We start from the raw sequence: 27,513 nt of genomic DNA, 5'->3' as shown, positions 1-27,513 counted from the left end.
ATTCCATATGTTATTTCATAGTTGATGCCTTCACTATTATCCTACAATGTAGAAAATAGTAAAAATAAAGAAAAACTTTTGACTGGTACTGTATATGTTCGCGAGTCTCACCTTTCCATAGAGGGGTCATATTAGTGTGTAGCCCAAACTGTTGGGACACTACAGACAAGTTGGCAGATCGTCTGTACCGACTTCAGACAAGTCTCTTGACATGTGTGGTGGGTGTAGGGCAAAACGGATAACTCTATGGTGTTGGCGAGAGTATCCATCTTTCCATAGAGGGGTCACTGTTCGGACACTGCAGACCATTTTGTGAGAAGACCGATTTTCAGGATGTCTCATGATCTGACAAACACCGCTCCAGCTGTCACCTTTCACCAGATGCGGAAGTGCGATATAGGCTAATGCAGTGGATCTCTAGCTTAAACTGACAGATTTTTATGGTTTTTTAAAATTCATGCCAGTTGGATTTCCACGGGGGCGCGGACATCAACCTTAGTAAACAAGATTATCCTTTTGATGAATGCAGTTAGCTCAGGTACAGTCTTGCAGTAGCTTTAACTACCTCACCCCACATAATAGGGCCTAAATGAATACAACAATTCTCTGTCTAAACCCTTGGGGAAAAAACACACTTAAGCCTGGTTATATAAAAAAAACTATAATCTCCCAAAAGGCATTGCAATCTATTGCACACATCCCTTAGCAGGCATAGTGACAGAGGCTGGTGGTAATGAATGGGGTGAGGGAATGACAGAAAGAAGGAACATGAGAGATTGAGAAAGAGGGGGTACGATAGAGAGCATGTGTGTAGAATCCCAGCTGTACTGAGGAAGAACAAGGAAGTGGACCTGGAGTTGAATGAAGTTTGGCTTGCACAGCAAGTCTCTAAGCACTGACCCGCCATAGAGGGCCGGAGGCTCTTTCCCAAGACATATGAGGGTTTATGGTTTACCCTTATCATCATCCTCCTTCCCCAGGGGTTTATTTCTCATCAACAATATTTCTTACTAAAGTGCGTACTTGATTTGACACTACTGTGACGTGTAACATCTCCCCATTCACCTTCTCCTCCACACATGTAGGAGAACCACGTGAGCCTCCTACATTTGAGTCCTGTCCTCCTCCTGCAGTCCCATAGCTGCTCCAGAGGTACAGAGCCAGTTTATGCCTCAAGTTAGGAGTGTTTGTGTCTCTGCACATGGCCAGCAGTAGCCCCCAGTGGTCCAGCACCTGCAGGTAAGGTTGACTGGTGCCCCTGTCCAGGCGTGTCCAGGCCCAGCCTCAGGTTTGGACTGAGACTATAGCTTGACGTGGCTCAGGTCCTTGGAGAGACTGTGGAGGTAGGCCTCGTGGATGGCACTGAGAAACGCTGGGTCATTCTGCACAAACACAGGAGAGAGAAGAATTATCTTCCAGTAATTTTGCATAACAGTAGCAAACAAGTTTCCAGACTTCACACAACTTCTTCAGTTCATTGCAGATCTCTTAAGTAATACGTTTGGGTAACATTTCATTTGAAGGGCACATACAGAAAGACTTCATAACCAGTTCATGAGCATTTTATAAAATGTCAACAACCGCAAGTTGAAGTCTGCAGTATAAAACCGTGAACTTGACGAAGACTTCAAACCCAAGGCTAGGGTCTGGGGTGAAAAGGCTCTCTCTCTACCTTGATGAGGTGGATGAGTGTGTCTTGTAACTGGATCCTGTTGTAGGAGGGTTGGGGGAGCTCCACCCCCCCTGTGGCTGTGGGCGGAGGGGAGGGAGGGGCAGCTTTCCGCTGCAGTTCCGTTGTCTTGGCAACAGAATGCTGAAAGGCACTTGGTGAGAGCAGAATGGAGTGCTTTGCCCCCGTAAGTGAAGTGCCCGCCCCCGGTACCACAAGACCCGCCTTCATAGGGACAGCCTTGGATGGTCAAGAGAAAGAGAGAGGGCAGGAAGATGTCATAGTAAGATTTCATTTCAACTATCAAAGCCATCTATATCGTGATAACAAAATCCTACTTACTGTTTGGGTTTTTGACAGTTTCTGAGATTGAGTGAACACATCCATTTCTTTACTCTGCAGCTGAGAAAGAGAAGGGAGTCCTTCAGACATGACAGATTACACTAAGTACGCATCACCAAAAAAAAGAACAGAAAAAAAAGAACAGCTGGTTACCTGCACACGGCCTGTGGGCATGCTGCCGAGGGCAGCGGGCTTGGTAATTGGCTCTCTGAAGCTCTGGGGTGTGGCAAGCGGGCTGGGCAAGACGCTAGGCGTGAGGGCGGGTTTGTGGAGATCAGAGGGGTTGGGTTTCAGGTAGGCCGACAGAGGGCCAGTGGGAGGACCGCAAGCCTCAACCCCAGATGGCGTCACCAACAGTGGGGACACAGAGTGCTGGGGTTGGGGGTCCCCTGAAGGTCCACCAGGGAACACGGGGTAGAGGGTGTAGCCTGGGCCAGGGCCCCCTCTGGCCTCCATCAGGGAGATCAGACCAGGGGTGAGGTGCCGGTTGTTGCCCCCTGGGTCTGCTGTGAGGCGGGGGGTCAGTAAGGGCTGGAAAGGGATGGGTGGAGTGTAGCTCTGGGCCTGGAGGAAGCTGACGGGGACCGTGGCAGCAGGGTCTGCGGAACTCTGGGTGGGCATGGCTGGCAGCAGGCTGGCCTCCTTCGGTAGAGAACTGCCAAACAGCTCCTCCACAGTGATCTGCCTCTGGCCAGAGTGGGAGCTCTGCAAATACAGTTACCACAGTCAATATGAAACATACTTATACAGTAAACATTCAATGACAAGTAACAGTCATGTGAGAGAACACTTGTTACAGGCAGCGTGTTATCAGACAGTGGAGTCATTTCAACTAGAGTGGTACATACCTGTTCTGGCTGTGAGGCGCTGTGAGCGTGCTCTGTAGTGTCACCGGCTGATTTCAGCGTCTCGGTGTTCACCCTCTGTTCAGCAGTAACGGACATCTCCGTTTCCCCCGCCTGAGTCTAGTTAACACACAGACATATTTTTATTTTGACACTCCTACTAGTCTGTTCAGACGAATGGAAATTGGGAGGGGTGTGTGCAATCTCAGCAATTAAAACAAAGTAAAAACACTGTGCAGCAGGACTAAGATCTAAGGAAAGAGGGTGACATCAATAGAGAGTAACTAAGACAGACAGTGAGATGTTAACCGAGTAAGAGAAACACTCTTGTCCCTTATGTGTGTGTGTGTTTTTTTCTGGACTGTGGTCACGTGTCCGTGTGTGGCTAGAGTCCTGGGCGATGACTTGATTGTGAAGACTGCTCCCGTCTCTCACCCTGTGGAACTCATCCTTGGCCTTGCTGAGGAGCTCCAGGATGTCAATGGAGCAGCCATTGGTCCTCCCAGGGACGTCAGCCCTCTCTGGGGAGCCCCGGTGGGCCTGCAAGGCTTCCTGCTTCACAATCCTGGAGGACAGAGACACACCAAAAGAAACGCATAATGAAGATACACACTAGCAAATCAGTGGGAAAACACAAATAAACAATACAATCTCATGTTGGTAAAGTGCTAAATGGCTTCATATCTGGGTTAGTGGTTGTGTGTTTCACCGGGACATACTCACTTCACCATGAGCTGAGCGATGCGCTGGCAGTCCTTCTTATCGTAAAACCAGATGCTGTATATGCCCACTGTAGGAGGGACACCAAGACGAGAGGGAAATATGACTGACTAGAAGAGATAATGGGAGGTAGAAGGGATCACTGCAGCCACATCCCTTAGGAAGAGGGATATTTTAGTTGAAGAAAGAGTTCAGCAACTATTTTTTATTTATTATGTTGTCCTTTAGGAGACACTCTCAACCAGAGCGACTTACAGTAGTGAATGCATACATTTTCATACTTTTTTCAAACTGGTCCGCTGTGGGAATTGAACCCACCACCCTGGTGACTTAATGCTCTACCAACTGAGCCAGACAGGACTTTCTGAGGAAACAGTGTGACAGGAGTGTTTCCCTCAGAGGCTGGTAACCTAGCAACAGTAGTGTTTTGTGCTCTACCTGGGGATCCCTGGGACGTATAAACAGGTATGTCTCTCTAAACAGACCACATTCACAATCTCTAACCTGTTGAAGCACTGATACAACCCTCCACTAAGGGAAGGCAGGACACAAACCTCGGAATCATGGTAAACAGAATAAGTCACCATCCCTTCACGAGTCTCAAAGACAGCCAAGAACCCCACTTCCCAGGATATTCTTGCATTCCCTCCCCAGGGGCCTGCAGGCACTAGACGACTGAGGAGGAGTCACAGGGTTCCAGATAACGCTGCTCCTCTGGATGACTGGGTCAGACGCCTACAGAACTACCACTGAGAGCAGACGTGCTGTATCCATCCCATCCATGAGGTGGTTTCCAGGCAGCTCCGGGCAATAGAGGCCCTTGGGCCTGAGAGACATACTTTCCCTCAGACTGAGCTCCTGTGCTGGGTAGAACCGAGTTAGGTCTCCTCCACCCATGTCCTCACGCTATCAGAGGAGATGTTCCTGCTCACTGCGCACCATCAGCCTCAGCGTGACCTCCGGCACAAGGGGAAGGCCATCTTCCAGAGAACCCTGGGACGTTGTCTGCTGAGTGCATTCAGAGGCAAGTCTGACTGGAGGGGTAGTGTGTTTAGTGTGTGTCAATGTCTGTCTGCCTGGTAAATTTGTATGCATGTATATCTTTGCAGGGGTCAGCCTGGAAGGAGATTGAAGTGGTGGAATTATGTTATAGGGGGCATGTGTAAATGTACGTTATTTTCCGGTATGTCTGCATGCATTTGATGTATGTGTCTGCTGCACAGACAGGGTAGTATTCTTTTCCATAGGACTAAACAGAACAATGAAATAGTAGATAGTATGAAGGGATTGCAGTAAAATACGTAACCCAATGGTCAAAGGGTATGGAAGCTTTCAAGTTCTCTTTTATTTTTGTGGGGGGAGGGTTCTTTTAACCCTCTTTTATCCCCAATTTCGTGATAGCCAATCGGTAGTTACAGTCTTGTCCCATCGCTGCAACTCTCGTACGGACTCAGGAGAGGCGAAGGTCGAGAGCCATGCGTCCTCCGAAACACGACCCTGCCAAGCTGCACTACTTCTTGACACACTGCTCACTTAACCCGAATGGCAGCCGCACAAATGTGTCGGAGGGAACACTGTACAACTGGCGACCGTGTCAGCGTCCATGCGCCCGGCCCGCCACAGGAGTCGATAGAGCGTGATGGGACAAGGACATCCCGGCCGGGCAAATCCTCCCCTAACCCGGATTGACACTGTGCCGCCTCATGGGTCTCGAACCCGGATCTGTATTGACGCCTCTAGCACTGCGATGCAGAGCTCCTGTGCTGGGTAGAACCGCGTTAGTGTGAGGCCATGGGCAGAGGAGACCTATCAGAGGAGATGTGCCACTCGGGAGGCCTGACAGATCTTTAATGCTTGTGTGCAAGCAGTGCTTTGCAACTTAATTCCAAAAATGTGTTTAGAAAACATTGACAACCTTCCTTATTTATCTGGGGGAAAGTTACATAAATAGCACATTCAATGCTAAATTTAGCCTAGTAATACATAAGATGTATACCCGCAGCCATTTTAATGGAAATATAGTTATGGGCAGTTCCACAAAAACAGAATCTCTGATGTCTCACTTTAAAATGTATGCCAAACAAAAAACATAGATTTATAAGTTTAACAAACCATACAATGACTACTTTGAACAATTCACACAGTAAAAATAAAATAAAAATTCCTGGAAAAAATGTGCAGGATTTTAGTTTTATTCTTAGACAGGATTGTGTCGAGGCACAGATCTGGGGAAGGGTACCAACACATTTATGCAGCATTGAAGGCCCCCAAGAACACAGTGGCATCCATCCTTCTTAAAAATGGAAGAAGTTTGGAATCACCAAGACTCTTCCTAGAGCTGTCCGCCCGGCCAAACTGAGCAATCGGGGGAGAAGGGCCTTAGTCAGGGAGGTGACCAAGAACCCGATGGTCACTCTGACAGAACTCCAGAGTTCTTCAGTGGAGATGGGAGAACCTTCCAGAGGGACAACCATCTCCGCAGCACCACCAATCAGGCCTTTATGGTAGAGTGGCCAGACGGAAGCCACTCCTCAGTAAAAGGCAGATGACAGTCCGCTTGGAGTTTGCCAAAAGGCACCTAAAGACTCTCAGACCATGAGAAACAAGATTCTCTGGTCTGATGAATCCAAGATTGAACTCTTGGATCTGAAAATAGCTGTGCATTAATGCTACCCAACCAACCTGACAGAGCTTGAGAGGATCTGCAGAGAAGAATGGGAGAAAGTCCCCAAATACATGTGTGCCAAAATCCTGGTTTAGCTTTGTCATTATGGGGTATTGTGTGTAGATTGATGACGGGGAAAAAAACTATTTTATAAATTTTAGAATAAGTCTGTATTGTAACAAAATGTGGAAAAAGTCAAGGGGTCTGAATACTTTCCGAATGCACTGTAAGCTATGCGCAGGACTTCGTTCAATTTATCGAATCAGTTATTGTTTTATTGCTCAAACTGCAAGCAACACCTGTCAAACTCAGACATTTCTCTCAAAACACAGGGATGTCGATTCGCACGGGACTGGTATTAACAGAAGACTTTGCCAAAAAAACAGTAGGTTATTCTGGTTAGTCAATGTCCAGACTTCAGTTTCCCTTTAACTCATCTAAACAGTAGGCTACAGTTCCCTTGACATGCCATAGGTTTATTTGAAGTCCCGTCTTGTCACTGTCAAATTTGTATAGAGCCTCACAATCATCACACATAACATAGCTGACACAGCTATCATTCTCTTTTAGCACTTCACCAAATCTTTCCCAAACATTACTTTTCAGGCCCTCCCTTGTCTTTATTTTCAACTCTCCTTTCACAACTTTTGTCTTAATGAATTACAGTTCGACAATATCCTTTTTGCATACATTTTTTCTGCCCTTCCCAAAAGCATTATTTGGCGATTGGCTTTGTAGGCTATTTGGGCCATGTACAGTTAAAACGTAAAGTTTAGGTTTATACAGTAATACCAGATAGCCTAAAAAAAATACAATAAATAAACACAATGTAGCCTATATAAATTGCACAATAATTATACATTTATGGATTTAAGGCATTGTTTCTCTTTAGTCAACCCGCCTGCCACCCGCCCGCCCTCCCTCCAGCCACATGATATAACCACGCGGACTGCAGATTATGAGTCAACCTGCGCATCACTAGTGCAGGCTACATGGTATGGACAGTAACAAGAAAAGAAATTGCTCCATCTTTAAGTTATTGTAAAGCAGCCAATGGGGTGGAAATCTCAGACTGACTAATGGATTATTATGGAATAGCCTACTCACAGTTAGCATTCCTGTACAGCAGGAAGGGGTCTTGGAGCTGAAACTCAAGGTCTTTGTTGATGGGCTCCACCAGATTCTCTGTGCTCAGGCGATTCATGATGGTGAAGCCATGATGAGGGGATGCACACCTGTGTACAGGTTATTGGAGAGCAATGGAGAAAGACTATTAGGCTAAATATGTTTGTCACAAAAAATAAATAAATAAAAGCAAAGAGTGGTGATGTTGAAAAGAGCAACAGAGAGAGTGGAGGTGAGAGAGGAAGAGCTTAATTAGGGATGCTTAGACATGAGGACAGATGGTGAGACAACAACCACAGGTTAAGAAGAGGGTTAGGCTGTAGTTAGCTAGCTAAGTATCGTTGCAACAGTGTCCCCTCCAAAAAAGGTCACCATAAAAATAAATTACCTGGCATAAACAAATAAGGTGCCTTCAATTTCGGTCTTTTCCTGAAATGGAAATAATGCAGAAAAATTACAACTTTATCTTGCAGAAGACGAATCGATCATCAGGTAAAAGAAGAATAATCACAACATGCAAAAGTTAGTTGACATTTGGTCTGGGTGCTTTCAGTTCATTAAACGTTCTATGAGTTGCTACAAGCTGAAAGGGTGCAAACTGCCACCAGGAAGGTGTTGTTTGAACAGGTATAAAGCCAAGGTTGCCGATTTACTGCCACAATCAATTATGGAATGTTTGCTCAGGAGTATATTTCATTGGCTGATCCCTCCAGATGACCTGGATGGAATTATGTGATCCTTCCTTAACCAATAAGAAGTCCCACCCAGTTGATTACTTCAAAAAGGTGAAAGTCCTCATTGGCACTGCCCATGCTAAAACAGGCTTTTGGGCACTATCATTGGTCGTGTCCACCTGCTCAGCCGTTACATGCATAAACCAATGGATGCGTGCCACGTCATTGACTGACAGATTGCTATAACATATGTGGTTAGCTGATGCGTTAAATACCTATCCAGGCGTTGTAAGATCCGGCAGGCGTCAGCAACGTCTGGACAGAACAACGCGCCCCTGCTCTTGGGTTGTGACCGTTTGTATTTGAGACCACACAAACTGGTTGTTCAGAACAGCACAGTTTCCGTGGAATCAAACGTTGCACACCGTTGTGTCCTGCTGAACCCTGATGTCTAGCTGGCTAGTTTACAGCGTTAGTACTAGTGGTACCCAGGACTCTAAAAGATGTTGCTATGCACCTAGGAGTTTTATTTTGGGGGGCACTGTGCAGCTAGGATAACAACCTACTTTATAATAATTGTTGTAATGTTGATAAGGCTTTGCTGTAGCGTTGTTTCAGAGTGCCCTAGAGAAAAAAGCGAGTGCAGATTCGATAGTGTCATGGTTGCACCATTACTACAGCGAAAACGGCTTGATTGTAGCCCAACCAGGTTGTAAAAAACTCTGTTCCTTTCAATTGGACTGGCTTTCAGACCTATCAATCCCTCATTCATTCCAACAACCAGGGCACTTGGACACGCTCCAACCCTGCACACCTTATGTTAAAGCGTGTTTTTCCGTCTTTAGAAAGAAGAACTGTTTGATACTGACAGACTTCCCATGCTGCCTTTCTACTGAAGTGCTGTTCGTCCATTGGCAATTGAGTGCTGCGCAAGTTATTGTGCTAATAGGGGGTGCAATAGTAGTGAGTTATGGTTACCTTATTGTGCAGCGTAACTGTGTATATACGTTTGCAAGTAAGAAGTTAGTATTGTTTGCTAGTGCTCGGCTAATGTTAGCTCTACTGTTTATTAAATGTACCCCAAGTAAGAAGTTAGAGTTCTCCCTCTCTGGCTGTATATTCTTCATGTAGATGCTATAATATTGTATTCATTGATATGTTTATATTATGACAGTTTTCTTATCTGCTTATTGTTGTATTGCATGTATATTTATTAGTGTACTCTAACTGAATCTTAATGATTGGCGACAGGTAGCCTAGTGGTTAGAGCGTTGGGCCAGTAACCAAAAGGTTGCTAGATCGAATCCCTGGGCTGACAAGGTGGTGACAAAGTGTATAGTAATGGGCCTCAACATGAAGTTCTGATAGGACAACACTATAGTGGGCAGATCTTAGTGAATCAGCATTAGGTACTAGCGGGTGAGGGCATTCAAAGCTGACCACTCAGACGAGTTCCGGATAGACATTTTTACATGGTCCTTCGTATCTCCCGGATTCTGGCCTGCTATAGCTGAGATGTTAAAGTACCCCATCTCAGCCCACAACTCCACACAAAACTGCCACGCACCCGAGGATGAGCTGCGAGGCCTTACACCCCTCTCTCATCCAAGATATTTCAAGCCCTGCTCCAGGATTCCTCAGTGGCCATGGAGTGACCACACCCTCTCCAGTTGGGAGCTGCAGAGGCACTACAAGGAGCTGCTCTATGAGAGGGAAGAGATCAGGAGGGCGTACTCTAGGCCCTCCCGGCAATAGGCACAGGAGCGCTAGGTCCGCTTCTGCTCTCCAGAGCGGCCCAGCTCCCCATCAGATGAAGACAACTCCAGAGAGCACAGACCAGCACACCAAGGTCTGCACCCCCCTCAGCCAGTCCTTTGACTAGCCATTGTTAAGGAGACCCCCACTCCAATTGTGGAGCCACAGTCAGCCGCTGCCATAGGGCCCGTTCTGGTGGCGGGGTCGTCCGGTCCTCCCAGTGGGGATCCCAGACTGTCTGCTGCCCTGGAACCTTCTACCACGAAGGCAGCAGTGGATTCTTCGACCACTCCTAGGATGGAGCATCAGCCTGCAGATACCACAGATGTCAAGTGTAGCCAGGACATTGGGGCTTCTCCAGCCCTGCCTGCCAGCACGGTGCTAGTTCTGGGTCAGAGTCCCATCCCCTTCCCGGTAAGGTCAGAGTCCCCTTCCCGGTGAGGTCAGAGTCTCAGTTTCCTGCCTACCTGGCAGGTGTAAAGTGTCCAGGCTTTGAGTGTCCTGCCCCTCAAGTAGGTTCAGTGTATCCGGCCCCCGCGGTATGTCTAGAGTTCCCTGCCTTTCTGGAAGGTCCAGTCTATCCTGGGTTAGCTGCCCCGTTTGCAAGTCTACAGTCTCCTGCCCAGTTCGGATTGCAGCCGCCTGCCTTAGCTGGTATTAGCAATGCAAATTTCTGCCAATTTTGTTGCCCACTAACTGACCCTCATTAACCGGTCAACAAACGGTAAAAAAAAATTCCAAACAGTAAAATGACGTGACCAACAGAAAATACTATATAATGACGAGATGCTTATGTTTCCGCCCTAACAATGGGAGTCGTCCCAGGGCGGGAAGGCAGGCGACAAGCTTAGGCCTAAAATCAGCCCATAGAAACACATTGGGCTTATTTTGGACAGATTTTGGTGAGAGTGAAACCTCCCGCTTCGCCTCTTCCTCTCTGATACTAAGCATGCATACATGGACCAGACATTTTTCATTAAGTCCTTAATGGAAACATGCAACAATAGCAGGCCAATCATCTTACAGCCAAAAGGCTATAGCCTATTATTGATCATGCAACTCCTGTAATGAAGCAGCTAATAAAACGTCCTTTTTCAATTGGCCAAAATGCAATTTGTGGAAAACACTTGTAAACAGCACACCTAATACGACCAGTTCCATATGTGACAGAGATGAACACTCCGTTAAACTCAGAAAGAGGGGGAATCTAATAGCAACAACTATGTTGGGTTGCTAATATGACTAGAATTATGCCTTTGGATTCTGGACAACGAGAGTAAGTTGATATGAAAACCAATAGAACAGGAGAGAAATGCTGGTTAATTGCATGAGGAAGTCTTTATAAAAGAATTGCCTCCAAGTTTCTATGGATGGATTTTCACAAGGTTCCTTTGAAGCAAGGTAAGACATGCCTCATTATTTGAAGTAAAGTAAAACGTTCAGGTTTCAAACAATTCTACTGCCTCAAGCTCACATTGCAAAGTGGTAAAGTGGTGGGTGACGTGCTGATAGTTAACGGTAGGCAGGCTAAGGGTGCAACCCTATGCAGCCGAATGGGAGGCGCGCTTTAATTACGAGTTGAGATTGATCAATAAAAATAGCTCCTTTTAAATCGTTGCCACCAAAGTTTGTAACACTATAGCGAGCAGATCTTAGTATTAGCGGGTGAGGGCATTCACAGCCGACCGCTCAGACGAGCTCCAGCTAGCCGTTTTTACACAGATCTGAACCATATTACCGGCGCACTTTTTTTCTTCCTATAACGGATCACCGCGACTGCATTTTACATTCATACATTTTTTTTTTCAAATGTATTTAACCTTTATTTAGCTAGGCAAATCCGTTAAGAATAAATTCTTATTTACAATGACGGCCTACCCCGGCCAACGCTGGGCCAGTTGTGCGCCGCCCTATGTCTGGGCGGTTCTAAAACTACTCGTTGTTAACACTTTGTTCAGTCACATTACCTCATTGGCTGGCTAGCTAACAACCTGGCAACTTTACCAGTATATCCAAACATTTGGGGGCACAGAAAGAAAGGAAAAGGGATAGCTTCTTCAGGAGATCAATGATCACATGGTGCTTTCAAGACAACTGGTAACTCGGAAAAGTATGAGGTCAAATCATGACGTCAGTTATCTTCTGGTAGGATCTCTACATGTGTAATGATCATGCTGTTTAATCAGCTCGTTGATATCTCACCCCTGTCAGGTGGATGGATTATCTTGGCAAAAGAGAAATGCTCACTAACAGGGATGCAAACAAATTTGTGCACATTTGAGAGAAATAAGCTTTTTGTGCTTATGTAACATTTCTGGGATGTTTTATTTCAGCTCATGAAACCAACACTTTACGTTTATATTTTTGGTCAGTGTTGCTAGTACAACATGACTAGCTGAAGTGGCATGCTAACGACGTAACGAACGTTATGTTGCTAAGTGTTAGCTAGTAACCCAACTAACGTTACAACCAAAGACTCGCATACTATTTTTTATTTTTATTTTAAGACTCGCAACTATCTTTGCTACACAATCCCACAGGGACACGCTTGATATAGCTCGCTAACTAGTATGCTACTGTACTAGATTGCTAATGATAAACTAAATCAGATATGGTAACTAGGGTAAAGTTAGCTCTCTAGTTAACGTTACGTAGCTGCTAACTACCTTCAGTAAACAGAAGAAACCAGCGACTCCTTTGGCGAGCTTACCCATTCATTTGCTTTGGAATTAAAGGTGTACAGTGCTACCTGTCCGGTAACATCGAGAAGTTTGTTGATATACGGATCTTGTTGTTGTAGAGCTGCTAGGCTCATTTTACTGGCGGTCTCCATCTTGAATACAATGCTTACCGCACGGACCAATTTCTATGAACACTCAATTTCCAGTGTCCGCGGGTGGTGCACGTCGGAAGACATGGTCCGAATGCCTTATAGTTCCGCCTCACTTTTTGTTTCGCAATTATTTGGAGTGAATAATTATTACTTGCTCACGTGTAGGTTACAATGAATTTGAGAGATTGCTATGGCCTGTCTATCCATGTAGGCCAGGGATGGGAAACTGGCGGCCCGTGGCCCCCCTTCAGTCGGGGTCTCAATTTACTGTTGAGTTGGAATAATAGGATACACATGGTGCAATTTCGAAATTTGGTTGTGCATCAGCCCATGTCAGCTAAATTTTTTGGGGATTGCAAAATGAGTCTAGCAGCCAGCTATCTAAACTTGTAGTAAGCATGGTCGAATTACCAACCAGGGTGGGGCCCATTGATCATTAATTATCATATTAAAAACTGCCAACATTTGCCTCCACCCTATGGCAAAATTTGTTGAATTTTTGGAAATGAGTTATGCAATTGCAAAATATATTGTCTCCGCCCCATGGAAAAATGTGTAGAATTGCAGGAAATGAACTTTATAACTGAAATGTTTTCTTTTTGCTGTTATGAGGGACGCCGCTAAAATGTTTTGCTTGCAAGGTGGGGGGTGGGTATGCATGTGGGTACACCTCATGAATTCCTTTTTTTTGTGGCCCCCGACCTCCATCAAAGTTGCCATTAGTTGACGATAAAAAAAGTAAAACCCATAAAAGCCTTTGATTCTCATAGCCTAGACCCAGGCCAAATATCCGCCTGATGGCGCTATTATTCATGACAAACGACGTAATGAATAATATACTGCTCAAAAAAATAAAGGGAACACTTAAACAACACATCCTAGATCTGAATGAAAGAAATAATCTTATTAAATACTTTTTTATTTACATAGTTGAATGTGCTGACAACAAACTCACACAAAAATAATCAATGGAAATCCATTTTATCAACCCATGGAGGTCTGGATTTGGAGTCACACTCAAAATTAAAGTGGAAAAGCACACTACAGGCTGATCCAACTTTGATGTAATGTCCTTAAAACAAGTCAAAATGAGGCTCAGTAGTGTGTGTGGCCTCCACGTGCCTGTATGACCTCCCTACAACGCCTGGGCATGCTCCTGATGAGGTGGCAGATGGTCTCCTTAGGGATCTCCTCCCAGACCTGGACTAAAGCATCCGCCAACTCCTGGACAGTCTGTGGTGCAACGTGGCGTTGGTGGATGGAGCGAGACATGATGTCCCAGATGTGCTCAATTGGATTCAGGTCTGGGGAACGGGCGGGCCAGTCCATAGCATCGATGCTTTCCTCTTGCAGGAACTGCTGACACACTCCAGCCACATGAGGTCTAGCATTGTCTTGCATTAGGAGGAACCCAGGGCCAACCGCACCAGCATATGGTCTCACAAGGGGTCTGAGGATCTCATCTCGGTACCTAATGGCAGTCAGGCTACCTCTGGCGAGCACATGGAGGGCTGTGTCAGAGGAAGGCCCTAAAAATTGTCAGACTACAGCCACCCTAGTCATAGACTGTTCTCTCTGCTACCGCACGACAAGTGGTACCTGAGCGCCAAGTCTAGGTCCAAGAGGCTTCTAAACAGCTTCTACCCCCAAGCCATAAGACTCATGAACATCTAATCAAATGGCTACCCAGACTATTTGCACTTTTAGCAATTACATTTACTTTTGATACTTAAGTATATTTAAAACTAAATACTTTTAGACTAGTAGTAGTATTTTACTGGGTGACTTTCAATTTTACTTGAGTCATTTTCCAGTAAGGTATCTTTACTTTTACTCACGTATAAAAATTAGGTACTTTTTTAACACCACTGGTTTTAATTAGAAATAATAATCATCAGCAAACATACATACATACATACATACAAAATGAAGTTACACCCCCCTCCCCAATCTCACACCACCCGAGGACCTAAAGAATCAAATTAAATAACCATAATTCAAAATAATAAACGAAATAACAAAAATAACAAAACAAAGCAACATTGACAGATAGTGAGTGTTGAGGCAACACGGGTGGTCCCGTGTGGCTCAGTTGGTAGAGCATGGTGTTTGCAACGCCAAGGTTGTGGGTTCGATTCCCACGGGGGACCAGTACGGGGGAAAAAAATGTATGAAATGTATGCATTCACTACTGTAAGTCGCTCTGGATAAGAGCGTCTGCTAAATGACTAAAATGTAAAAATGTAAATGCATCATACTGCAATCATTTTTCATAAACAATGATTAAAAAACACCACCTATCCTGCTGTCAGATGAAAATAATGACTACACCAACCAAATTCATACATTTCTTTCAGATCTAGGAAAAGTGTTATGGTCGAAGTATTAATTTCGGACAGGGGCAGCAGGTAGCCTAGTGGTTAGAGCGTTGGGGATCGAATTCCCCAGATGACAAGGTAAACATCTGTCACCGCCACTGTTCCCGGTAGGCTGTCATTGTAAATAAGAATTTGTTCTTAAAATTAAAAGTATAAATTGAATTTTTCCCTCAGGGCCAAGTCCTATGAAGACTGTATTATTTACTAATCACCACACGGTGGCATTGCTGCAATATATTTCAACGACACCCATAATCCGTGTGGCGACACTTTTGGAATTTGGAGCTACAGGTCAACCATGTGAAATCTAACGCCTTTCAGTGTAGGGGAAGTCATTTTTTAAAAACTAATCACCTCAATGCGAGGTTGGGCAAAGGCCTAGGCTACTCTCAGTAAAATAGATAGGCCTACCTGATCTGTAAATAGGTATACCGTTATTTGTGATGAACGAGTGACATGGGCGTCCAAAACCATAGGTCATAGGCTAGGCCAACATATAGGCTAGGCCAGCATATCAAATTGATATTGAAACTCTTTCATTCGTTTGCTGAAGTAGTCTATAATGCCAGTTAGGCCAACAACATCAGTTGCTTCAGTGAGGAACATAGGGATTATAATTGAGGGATTATAGCTGCTGTGAAACAGTTATCCGGCTGCAGGTAGATGTAGGCTAATCCAATAACCGGTAACCTTCCAACACATTCTAACAGGCCCTGCGAAAGGCTCGCGTCCTGTCCAGGGGTGTACCTGTACAACGCCTCACGCTACATACATTGGAACGGGAGACAGGCTCTTCTTGCTCCTATGAGCAATTCCGGCTCACACAAACCAAGGCAATTTACGTACTACTTACTTTCTTTCTGCCGTACTTTCAATACACATACATTTCCTGTTGATTCGTTGTAGAATGTGGACACTAAACGGCGTCGAGTGGCCTCAAAGAAGAGGGAGATGATATGGCGTTCACCGTCGGGGTTCGAAGACACCGGGGTAAGTCATGGGGAAGGGAAACAATCTTTTCACGCCACTTCGATACCGAAGTGACTTTTTTCGTAGCAGGTTAGGAGGTTAAGGTTAGGAAAGGGTTTAGGGTTAACGAAAATGACTTAGTATCGAAGTGGCGTGAAAAGAGTGTACCTCATGGGGATAGTGTTTACGCAATATATGTTGCCTAACGACCTCATGCCGACGTCCGGCACCGTTAGAGAAAACAGCCAACAATGCATGAGTAAAGTGCACGTCTCACCTACGAGCTAGTTACTAGTCATATAGGGTTACTGTGCATGTGCATAAAGCGGATGTCCTCCCCACGAGCGTGCGTTACTATATTAACGTTATTTGAGAATGGAATAGATGTGACAGATTTGTCGCCCCAGGCCTATTTGGAGGGGGACTATTATTTTAAGCGCCAGCTGTGTATAATAATACTTTGTAGTTTTTTTAGACTGAAAAGTATTGAGTTATAATACTTTTAAGTTTTACAATGCTATAGCCTCTTGAAAGCCAAGTGATAGAACGAGAGTGACAGAATGGTGAAATGTAACCTGTTAAATGTGAATTTTGATAGGTGTGTATGCAGGTCTTCATGTCTGACATATCCATGCAGGGAATTGAATTATGTGAGCGAGAGAAGTAATAATTTTAGAGCGTCATAGAGTTGCCTTAAACTATAGCCTAAAGGTGATTCGTTTTGGGGTTATAGAAAAACATTTGTATCAAGCTCATAACACATTTATTGTCAGTTAGTGACTCTTATTAATCCTAAATCATGCATGTTTCATAATCGTGTGTGGGTGTACGTGTGTGTGGTGCGACGACCTGTGTGTGTGTGTGTGTGTGCGTAATTTACGTTACCACAGGCACATTTGCCTCTGTGATTGCCCTGGGAAGTTATTGAGCAACAAATTGATTAACCTTAAACCTACACATGTTTAATAAAGTTATTACATCGTTGTCACCGTAATGTTAGTGCCATCATTTATTAGTTAGACTTATTCGTTTGATTTATTAGGGTTAATTGTATATGTTATTAGGCTATGGATGGCCTATATTGGATTGTTTGTCTCGAGACAGTCGCCCTAGTTGGAAAGGAAAGTCAGATCGGTCAATGGTGACTATGTCATTTTAATTCATTGGCCCAACTCCGAATCCGACTTATTTACAGCACACATCCCTGGCAGAGTACAGGAGAAGGCTATTCTATAGTATAAATGCTGTCTTTAAACGGATTAGCGTGGGATGCCAATCGTGCCATGAGAGAGTGAACAGTGCCACTTTGCACACCTTGGACACAGGGTCCAAAATCACATCTTCGCTTCGTTCTTGAGAGGATGGTCACAGCTGTTCCCATGTTGCTTCAGTAGGCTAAACAAAAAACTTGAACAGTCAATTGGACGTGTATGGACCACTAATCCAGGAAAGAATGTAGGTGTCTGTATTTTAGCCAGCTACGATCCATCATGTGAAACACCCGGATGTTGCATTTCAAGGATGTTTGTGGTAGGCTAAATCTCTGAGGTTCTGTGTACTTTATTAAATGTAGTAAAATCATTTTGATTGAACGTGTAGGCTATTATTCCACTTCTATTGTGTTGGGTTTAGAACGGAGTTTTAATGTGGATAAGAGAATGCAAAAAGCAGAGGAACAGCCCGAAGGTAAATACAGCCCTATGATGCTTTTGACTAATTCGTCTCTGGAGCGCTGCGCTGTTGGGAAGAAGCTTGTGCGCTCTTCTATCGTCTTGTGTCGGTGTTATCGCATGTGTCTCGTGTGACCTGGAGTCCTATGCTTTCCATTTGTTTTGTGCTGAGAACGTCTCAAATGTTCTTGTTTTTTATTAGCAGTATACTTCACTGATGTCTAGGTAATATATTTGAAAAATCAACTGTCCCTTAAACTTAGTCGTAAGAAAAGGTAGGTTTATTTGTGGATTAATTTGATGGATATTTGGACTATGAATTCTAGTCTAGTTGAGAGGAAGCGTGGAATTCTGTAGATATAAGTAATTAAGTTGTATTTGTCAGTACATTTGATATTTTGTTATTTTAATCTTTATCTTTACTCTGCATTGTTGGAAAGGGACCTTAATTAAGCATTTCACTTTTAGTCTACAGCTGTTGTCTACGATTGGATTTTATTTAAAACAATCTAGACTGACTCAGTTTTGCATCAACAGTTTGTGCACATGCATCCGCGACAGATGTTGGATCAATTCATTTGTTGTTAGGATTATGTAAAACATTTCACAGCATGTGACAACAGAAATAATTGTTTTCCCCCACATTATTTTCATTTTTTTCTATCATTTTATCTTTTATATAGCATCCTTATGGTGTACTGAGCACTGACCAGCCTTCCCTTGTATCCTTTGTGTTTTCCTTAGTTGTCAAGGGAATGCTCCCTGTTCAGCTTATCCCCCAATCAAACAATAACAACATCACTATCCTGTCCAAGGATTTCATTGCTTTGATTACAGTTTGCCATTCTGATCAGCTCACCTCAAAATTCATGTTTGCCGATATAAATAACATTTAGTGGTTTTCTGAGACTTACATTAAAAAAAAGAAGAATTAGATACAACACTAACTAGGCATACATACTAAATTAAGCACAATCACTACACTTGTGGGCATTGTAATGTCTCCCTGTGATCTGCATGAAAACAAATGGCATTAAATGGTTCATTTCAATATTTATGTCTCACGTGGCAACTTTTTGGTTAAAAGCATGGCTAGAGGAGGGTTCTGCAGGTTTGGAGCACTGAAATTCACTGCACAGATCGACTGGTGAGGTCACTGTCACTGAATGTCACACAGTTTGTATTGATGCCTCTCTCCCTTCCTCTCTCTTTCCCCTGGTTCAATCACCATTATCTCACCTTCACCTTCCCCTTACTCTCTGGCTTACACCTTTCTCTGCTCACCCCCTCTCTCTACCCCGACCCCTCCTCTCTCACTCTCCCCCTTATCATTCTCTCCTCAGGGGCACAATATGCCAGCAGCACCAGAGCCCCTCCCCCTGGTGATACGCCGGCCCTCTGGTCAGAAAACCCCTCCCAGCCCGAGTCCTGCCGCCAGACCGGCACTATCTCCTGGCAGGCCGAGATCCATGCTGCTCGTAACTCCCAGGACGACGTCTCCCAGAGCATGAGCGCCCGCAACTCTGTCCCTGGGGCCACGCCTGCACCGGTAGGCTCGTTGTCACAGAGGAAGAGGCAACAGTATGCCAAGAGCAAGAAGCAGGGCGGCTCCACCAACAGCAGGCCGCCCAGGGCCCTGTTCTGTCTCACCCTCAACAATCCCATCCGTAGAGCCTGCATCAGCCTCGTGGAGTGGAAGTATCCTTTCTGGGGCTCTCAATGGAGATATACAGGGACTCTCTGTGTCCACACATGGAAAACACCTGTTGACGTTGGACTATTAGTTTACAGGCGAAAGCAGTTCATAATAGTAATTATGCCAAGTTTCATCCCCGATAGTTAGCATCAGGCCCCTTCCAAGCAACAAACAAACAAGCTTTCAGTAACATAATCATTTATGTTGCAATCTCCATAGTAAGTATTTTCTCTTCTTCAGCTGAAAACAGTCTATCAGACCAGACCCCAGGTGGAAACAGTCTATCAGACCAGACCCCAGGTGGAAACAGTCTATCAGACCAGACCCCAGGTGGAAACAGTCTATCAGACCAGATCCCAGGTGGAAACAGTCTATCAGACCAGACCCCAGGTGGAAACAGTCTATCAGACCAGACCCCAGGTGGAAACAGTCTATCAGACCAGACCCCAGGTGGAAACAGTCTATCAGACCAGACCCCAGGTGGAAACAGTCTATCAGACCAGACCCCAGGTGGTAACAGTCTATCAGACCAGACCCCAGGTGGTAACAGTCTATCAGACCAGACCCCAGGTGGAAACAGTCTAAAGAGTTCATTTGAGTTTAGTTCTGAATGCAGCCATCACAGAAAGTATCCAGTGTGTTTTCTAAAGATGATGCATTAAAACAATCCCATGATGAGTAATTGCTCTACCATATATCAAAATGATAATGTTGCTGTATTTAAACATGTTTGCTTTGATCATTGTTTTTTTTACTTCATAAGATCCAAGATAATTTCTGGATTTCCCCCCTACCTTTACATGACTGCAATGTCTTCTATCTATTTATGCTTATGTATTTACTGTGTACTTTGAACATTGTTCCTTGACCGTGTGCCTCAGACCCTTTGATATCTTTATACTGCTCTCTATTTTTGCCAACTGTGTGGCCTTAGCTGTTTACATCCCCTTCCCCGAGGACGACTCCAACTCCACCAACCACGACCTGGTGAGTAGTCTATTCAATTCTACAGTATAGCTGGGCTTCAGGAAGTGAAAAGGGTCTATTGTATTTCTGTGATTATTTTTTTCTTCTTCTATTGAATACTGAATTGACCATGGCATGGATGGACCATGTTACACCTTCATCAGAGTACTTCTGCGGAATCAGGGTACATTCAGGAATTGCACTGTTTTATGGCTGAAACGCGTTGGTTCTACTTTTAATAATAAAGAAGCTTTTCATTTAATTCCATTGTCCTCCAAGAGTTTCTGAATCTCTTCTCTACTTCTGTACGCTGTATGGCGACTGTATGGCGTCTGTATGGCGTCAGGGGTTTCCTGACACCATATGGTAATGTATCATGCTTCTTTTGTTGACATAAACGGTATGCTACGCTAGTCTGTTCTGGAGGTCATCTGTCCTGTGTGTCACACCCAGTCTCTTCCACATACAGTACTGAGGGCTTGGAGATGAGAAACCTGTCAGGTTGTTTATGGTGCTGATATAATCACACACACAAAATGATGAAATAGAATTATTTACAATGAGCAGTTATAATTAGAATTCAAATGATAGTTCTATGACCAGTTATATGTCAATCAACAGTCTTTAACAGGGATCAGAAAACAGATGATAATTAACGAGATGTAACAGGTGCCTGTCAAATGTCTTATTCAATTCCATGTTGACACACAGAGCTGTGTACTTGTGTGATAGACTGACCATCTAGCTCAGTTCTATTCCATCTCCCAGCATGCACTGTATATCCAATGGCATGCCAGTCTCTAGAAATAAACTACAAATCAATTTGATCGTCAAGGCCTCTAACTGTTAGAATGTGAAAAGATGTCTGTCCTCTTTAGATGATTTATACTGGAAGACACATGCCCAGACACATGCCCATGATCCCTAAACAGATGGAGGAAACAGAGTATTAACGCTCCCCAAGTCTCTAGTCAGCAGCATCTCATGTCCAACCTTCATTTGATGGTTTTCACTATTCTGAGTTCTCGTCAGAATAAACAATAGCAGGAAGGAAATCATATCATTTATTGATGTTGTAAATTCCTGGTGGTATAAGTCTGTTTTGAAGACATTTTGAGAGAGAATTGTACCGCGTCACCGCCTCTAGAAGCAGTAGGCAGTATTGTGTCGGCAGTGGAAGACGCTGATTCCGCCATCATGGTTATTATTGAAGTGAAAGCTAGAGTGAACTGAGTCACTGATTGGTTTTCCCTTAGGACAGTAGTTAGGTCAATTATTTCTAAAATTATACTATCAACATCTGAGGATTTCTACTGTGAAACCGTAGAGATTCTGGTGATTGGGACGTTAACTTCCTGTCTTCGTTAAAGCAGATAGTTTATGGTATCTAAAGTCTTTCTGGGAAATGTGGTTTTAGATTTCTTTGAACCTGTTGTGTGAGTTGGCATGAGTTAGCTACTTTCCAGTGTCGGACGGACGGACGGACGGACGGACGGACGGACGGACAGACAGACAGACAGTTGCATCAACTCAGAGGAGCCTGCGTCATATGGCCTTTCCTTGTCTGCTCTCACAATAACATTACTGAACAGGGAGGGGTGTGTCTGTGTGTGATTAATATGCTAGCATGAATTAAACCTAAACCAACAGGTGTGTGTGTGTGTGTGTGTGTGTGTGTGTGTGTGTGTGTGTGTGTGTGTGTGTGTGTGTGTGTGTGTGTGTGTGTGTGTGTGTGTGAAAGGTCCTAATCTGTCAACCTTGAATACACTCTCTCTTAGGGGGTAATCGACATTCAAACACTGTAATGGATCAGTAGAAGTTCAGATCGGGAGCATGAATGAGTGTGTGTCTTGAGGAGGATTGAGTGTCCTGCTGTGTGATGGTCTCTTAGGGGCTTGAGACCTTCTCCCTCTCAGTGTGTAACATTGAGCATGACTACTCACGCCAGTGTGGCTCTTTATCTGTGGAAATATGTGCAAGTAACTAGGAATATCCTAGTTTGAGTGTGCAAGTAACTAGGAATATCCTAGTTTGTGTGTGTGTGTGTGTGTGTGTGTGTGTGTGTGTGTGTGTGTGTGTGTGTGTGTGTGTGTGTGTGTGTGTGCGTGCTCACACGTGTGTCTCTGTGATTGTGTGTGTGGCCAGGTTTGGAGGATTAAGCTGTGCTGTGGATTAGTGGGCAGTAGATGAGGTTGTGCAGAGGGAGGGGGAGAGAAGGAGAGGGAGGGAGAGAGAGGGAGAGGGGAAGGGTGTAGGCCAGGAGAGGGAGAGGAGGCAGGGTGTAGGCCGCAGGCCGCGCATGGGAGGTGGGTCTGTGGAATGAAGGAGGGTTTAACAGTGGATAATGTGACTGTCTCTGTTAGGGTCTGACCCCTGCTGTGGATCTGGCTGTGGCTGAATGATGATTAGGATCATATTCAGCTTGGCTATGATTTGGTGGGTACTTATGCTTATGACATCTCCTTTGACCACTAGCATACTGCATGGCCAATTCATATAATTCATAATCCAATGAGCGAGCCAGGAGCCAACAGTTACAGCAGAAACAAACAGTATATGTATGTACTGTATGTATGTATATTTTTTACTGCTCTAGGGATATAATTATTGTTTGGATAACCTTATTTATTATCGAGTTTTATCTATTAAAAAACTTTTTATGCGATGCGCACTGCAGAGAACACCGGAAAAAGAATTAGCACTGAATTATTGCAGTGAATTATTGTAATGTTTGGTTATTTGTCAATTAATCCCATAAGGGATGTTTTGCCAACTGGCGATTTGACACAAAAATAAAATGTCATTAATTCATTTTTAAATAAACATTTAATTTAACAGTTCAATAACACTGGAAAGAAAATCCAAATAAAAACACCAAAGACTGATGTTTACTGTCCTTTGTGTTACTCTGGGGATTTTATTCCCCAGAGATACTTTTCATGTAGAGAACAATTGTTTATGGGTGGTTTATTTGATTATGTGTTATCAAGGTCTCAGTTTAGGATAGGATGGCTGAATCCGTCCAATCACCAAATATTTACACCGTATGTTAGTTGGGATCTGAGATAAAGCTTTTTTTATGTTATTGTCACTCAATGAGTTGTAAGGGAGAGTGGCACAGCAGTCTAAGACACTGCATCTCAGTGCAAGAGGCTTCACTACTGTCCCTGGTTCGAAACCAGGCTGTATCACATCCGGCCGTGATTGGGAGTTCCATAGGGTGGCGCACAACTGGCCCAGTGTCGTCCGGGGTAGGCCGTCATTGTAAATAAGAATTTGTTGTTATCTGACTTGCCGAGGTAAATAAATTAAAAGTAAAGGGTTTTGGGCTGCATTCCCATTCTGAGCCTAACACACGTTGTCTTGGAGAAAAAGGCGTAAAGCCATGTTATTGTTTTAAAAGCTTGTCCTGTCTTAGTGGGTGAATTTGCCTTCACTGCATTTAGAACCGTGTGTGTGTGTGTGTGTGTGTGTGTGTGTGTGTGTGTGTGTGTGTGTTTCCGTATAATATGTGTGTGTGTTATACATGACATATTCAACAAACAGCATTCTGTGCAGACAAAATGTATCGTGTGTGTGTGTGTGTGTGTGTGTGTTATTCCCGAAGAAAATGTCAGGTTGCGTCTTACTCTCTGTTAGGGATTAAAGGTTTTGCCAGAAAGGAGAGGAAATGAGACTCAGGCTAAACAGCATACTGGCCATGTGCGTGTGTGAGAGCGAGAGCGAGATAGAAAGATAGAGGCAGACTTTTTTGGTGAATGTGTTAAGAGGAGTTCTTTATTCCGCTGTAAGGCTCCCTGTCTCCCAGTCTCACTGTTTCTTTCTTTCTCTTGAAGTCTGATAGATTGACTACCTACTAAAAACTTTAGTACTGGGTTGTAAAATCTATCTAATTTGAAAAATGGAAATGTTGGCTGAGATACAGTGGCCAGCTTGTGTACGAACAGTACTTCTCCAGGATGGGGAGTTCTATTATTTTGGTGGGGTTCCCACTTTCCACTGTTTGGGTTGTGTTACTCAAATCAACGTTTATTTGTCAAACTCACAGGTTACAGAATAGTATGCTCAGTACAATGAAATGCTTACTTGTCAGCTCTCCTCTCAATAGAGCAACAGTTACAAAAGAAGTACAGTATAGTTAAGTGCATGGTTATAATGCTACTCTAAGAACACAGGTGTTAGTATGAAAGGTCTTATCCCCATTTGAGACCACGTACACCGAGTGTAGAAAACATTAGGAACACCTGCTCTTTCCATGACAGACTGACCTGGTGTATCCAGGTGAAAGTTATGATCCCTTATTGATGTCACTTGTTAAATCCACTTCAATCAGTGTAGAAGAAGGGGAGGAGACGGGTTAAAGAAGGGTTTTTAAGCCTTGAGACAATTGAGACATGGATTGTGTATATGTGCCATTCAGAGGGTGAATGGGCCAGACAAAAGATTGAAGTGCCTTTTAACAGGTTATGGTAGTATGTGCCAGGCGCACCGGTTTGAGTGTGTCAAGAACTGCAACGCTGCTGGGTTTTTCACACTCAACAGTTTCCCGTGTGTATCAAGAATGGTCCACCACCCAAAGGACATCCAGCCAACTTGACACAAATGAGGGAAGTATTGGAGTCAACATGGGCCAGCATCCCTGTGGAACGATTTTGACACCTTGTAGAGTCCGTCCTAACGAAGTGAGGCTCTTCTGAGGGCAAAAAGGGGTGCAACTCAATATTAGGAAGCTTGATGTTCATTGTTGTTCACTATAATAGCACAGTACAGTTTCAACTGGGGCTTGGGAGGGTGGCAGTGATGAGAGCAGATATCCATTGATTGTATCGTGTTCCCAGAGCTGTGTGGTGCGTGACAGGGAATGAGGCTGGGCGAGGCTCTGCACCGCAGGCAGCATTATTACAGCCTCATTTCAGCTTGCGCCTCATTACAAACAGGAATTGCTCTGCTGTCCTCGGGGAAGCCGGCCGCTTCGAGACCAACACACTGAGCCTGGATGCTTTAAAATTAGACACACTCACACGTAGTACACGTGCATCATGCGGACACACACACACACGTAGTACACGTGCATCATGCGGACACACACACACACGTAGTACACGTGCATCATGCGGACACACACATGTAGTACACGTGCATCATGCGGACACACACACACACGTAGTACACGTGCATCATGCGGACACACACACACACACATAGTACACGTGCATCATGCGGACACACACAGGTAGTACACGTGCACCATGCGGACACACACAGGTAGTACACGTGCACCATGCGGACACACGCGTAGTACATGTGCACCATGCGGACACACACACACATAGTACACGTGCACCATGCGGACACACACGTAGTACACGTGCACCATGCGGACACACACACACGTAGTACACGTGCACCATGCGGACACACACACACGTAGTACACGTGCACCATGCGGACACACACACGTAGTACACGTGCACCATGCGGACACACACACACGTAGTACACGTGCACCATGCGGACACACACACACGTAGTACACGTGCACCATGCGGACACACACACACGTAGTACACGTGCACCATGCGGACACACACGTAGTACACGTGCACCATGCGGACACACACACGTAGTACACGTGCACCATGCGGACACACACGTAGTACACGTGCACCATGCGGACACACACACACACGTAGTACACGTGCACCATGCGGACACACACACAGGTAGTACACGTGCACCAAGCGGACACACGCGTAGTACATGTGCACCATGCGGACACACACACACGTAGTACACGTGCACCATGCGGACACACACGTAGTACACGTGCACCATGCGGACACACACACGTAGTACACGTGCACCATGCGGACACACACGTAGTACACGTGCACCATGCGGACACACACACACACACACACACACACGTAGTACACGTGCACCATGCGGACACACACACACATGTAGTACACGTGCACCATGCAGACACACACACACACACGTAGTACACGTGCACCATGCAGACACACACACACACACACGTAGTACACGTGCATCATGCGGACACACACACACACGTAGTACACGTGCACCATGCGGACACACACACACGTAGTACACGTGCACCATGCGGACACACACGTAGTACACGTGCACCATGCGGACACACACACGTAGTACACGTGCACCATGCGGACACACGCGTAGTACATGTGCACCATGCGGACACACACACACGTAGTACACGTGCACCATGCAGACACACACACGTAGTACACGTGCACCATGCGGACACACACGTAGTACACGTGCACCATGCGGACACACACATACACACACACACACACACACGTAGTACACGTGCACCATGCGGACACACACACAGGTAGTACACGTGCACCATGCGGACACACACACACACACACACACACACACACACACGTAGTACACGTGCACCATGCAGACACACACACACACACGTAGTACACGTGCACCATGCGGACACACACACACACACACACGTAGTACACGTGCACCATGCAGACACACACACACACACGTAGTACACGTGCACCATGCGGGGACACACACACACGTAGTACACGTGCACCATGCAGACACACACACACACACGTAGTACACGTGCACCATGCAGACACACACACACACACGTAGTACACGTGCACCATGCGGACACACACACACACACACACACACACACACGTAGTACACGTGCACCATGCAGACACACACACACACACACGTAGTACACGTGCACCATGCAGACACACACACACACACGTAGTACACGTGCACCATGCAGACACACACACACACACACACGTAGTACACGTGCACCATGCGGACACACACACACACGTAGTACACGTGCACCATGCGGACACACACACACACAGGTAGTACACGTGCACCATGCGGACACACACGTACACAAATCCTACATCTTAAGCACACATGCACGTACACACACTTTGACAGTATATTAATAGTTTAGGGAATGCTATATATTTACCCTCACGCCAGAGGAAAACACTGTTCTCAGTCCCCTCACTAGATAACCTAAATGTTACCACAGCGGAGTGTGTGGGCAGGCGTCTTACAGTAGACTGGTCAGGGCTCACAGCCAGCAGTCAGCAGTCAGAGACATGAATGACAACAACAAAATGACAACAACACACTGTACAA

General features: G+C 45.0%; 2 protein-coding genes across 3 annotated transcripts in view; one reads left to right on the top strand and one right to left on the bottom strand.

The window, feature by feature from the left end:
* Positions 1-645: 645 nt before the first annotated feature.
* Positions 646-12,883, bottom strand: LOC115168318 (mRNA-decapping enzyme 1A). The gene is made up of 10 exons (XM_029723470.1): positions 12,506-12,883; positions 7,755-7,795; positions 7,349-7,476; positions 3,580-3,646; positions 3,292-3,421; positions 2,860-2,976; positions 2,165-2,716; positions 2,012-2,071; positions 1,673-1,909; positions 646-1,382 (listed from the first exon to the last, which is right to left on the bottom strand). The coding sequence occupies exons 1-10, from the start codon at positions 12,626-12,628 to the stop codon at positions 1,302-1,304; spliced, it is 1,536 nt and encodes a 511-aa protein (XP_029579330.1). The 5' UTR covers positions 12,629-12,883; the 3' UTR covers positions 646-1,301.
* Positions 12,884-15,758: 2,875 nt separating this feature from the next.
* The window catches only part of LOC115168317 (voltage-dependent L-type calcium channel subunit alpha-1D-like), a 108,321-nt gene continuing 96,566 nt past the window's right edge, over positions 15,759-27,513 (top strand). For both annotated transcript variants that reach the window (XM_029723469.1, XM_029723468.1), the window contains exons 1-3: positions 15,759-15,996; positions 18,989-19,343; positions 20,223-20,328. In XM_029723469.1, the coding sequence (XP_029579329.1) occupies positions 15,963-15,996; positions 18,989-19,343; positions 20,223-20,328 (495 nt within the window). In that variant the 5' untranslated portion in view covers positions 15,759-15,962. The remainder of the gene's footprint in view (positions 15,997-18,988; positions 19,344-20,222; positions 20,329-27,513) is intronic.

The sequence above is a fragment of the Salmo trutta genome, chromosome 30 (genome assembly GCF_901001165.1).
Source record: "Salmo trutta chromosome 30, fSalTru1.1, whole genome shotgun sequence".
In the NCBI taxonomy this organism is placed as follows: domain Eukaryota; kingdom Metazoa; phylum Chordata; class Actinopteri; order Salmoniformes; family Salmonidae; genus Salmo; species Salmo trutta.
The sequence above is the reverse complement of the archived record's forward strand: the minus strand, read 5'-3'. Positions and strand labels throughout refer to the sequence as shown.

Bases quoted from the DNA above. Each gene is read 5' to 3' on its own strand.
- LOC115168318 (XM_029723470.1), bottom strand. From the start codon at position 12,628: ATGGAGACCGCCAGTAAAATGAGCCTAGCAGCTCTACAACAACAAGAT. The intron at 7,796-12,505 runs GTAAGCTCGCCA...TTTCCATTTCAG, and splicing joins ATTCCAAAGCAAATGAATGG to GAAAAGACCGAAATTGAAGG. The intron at 2,072-2,164 runs GTAACCAGCTGT...TCTCTTTCTCAG, and splicing joins TGCCCACAGGCCGTGTGCAG to CTGCAGAGTAAAGAAATGGA.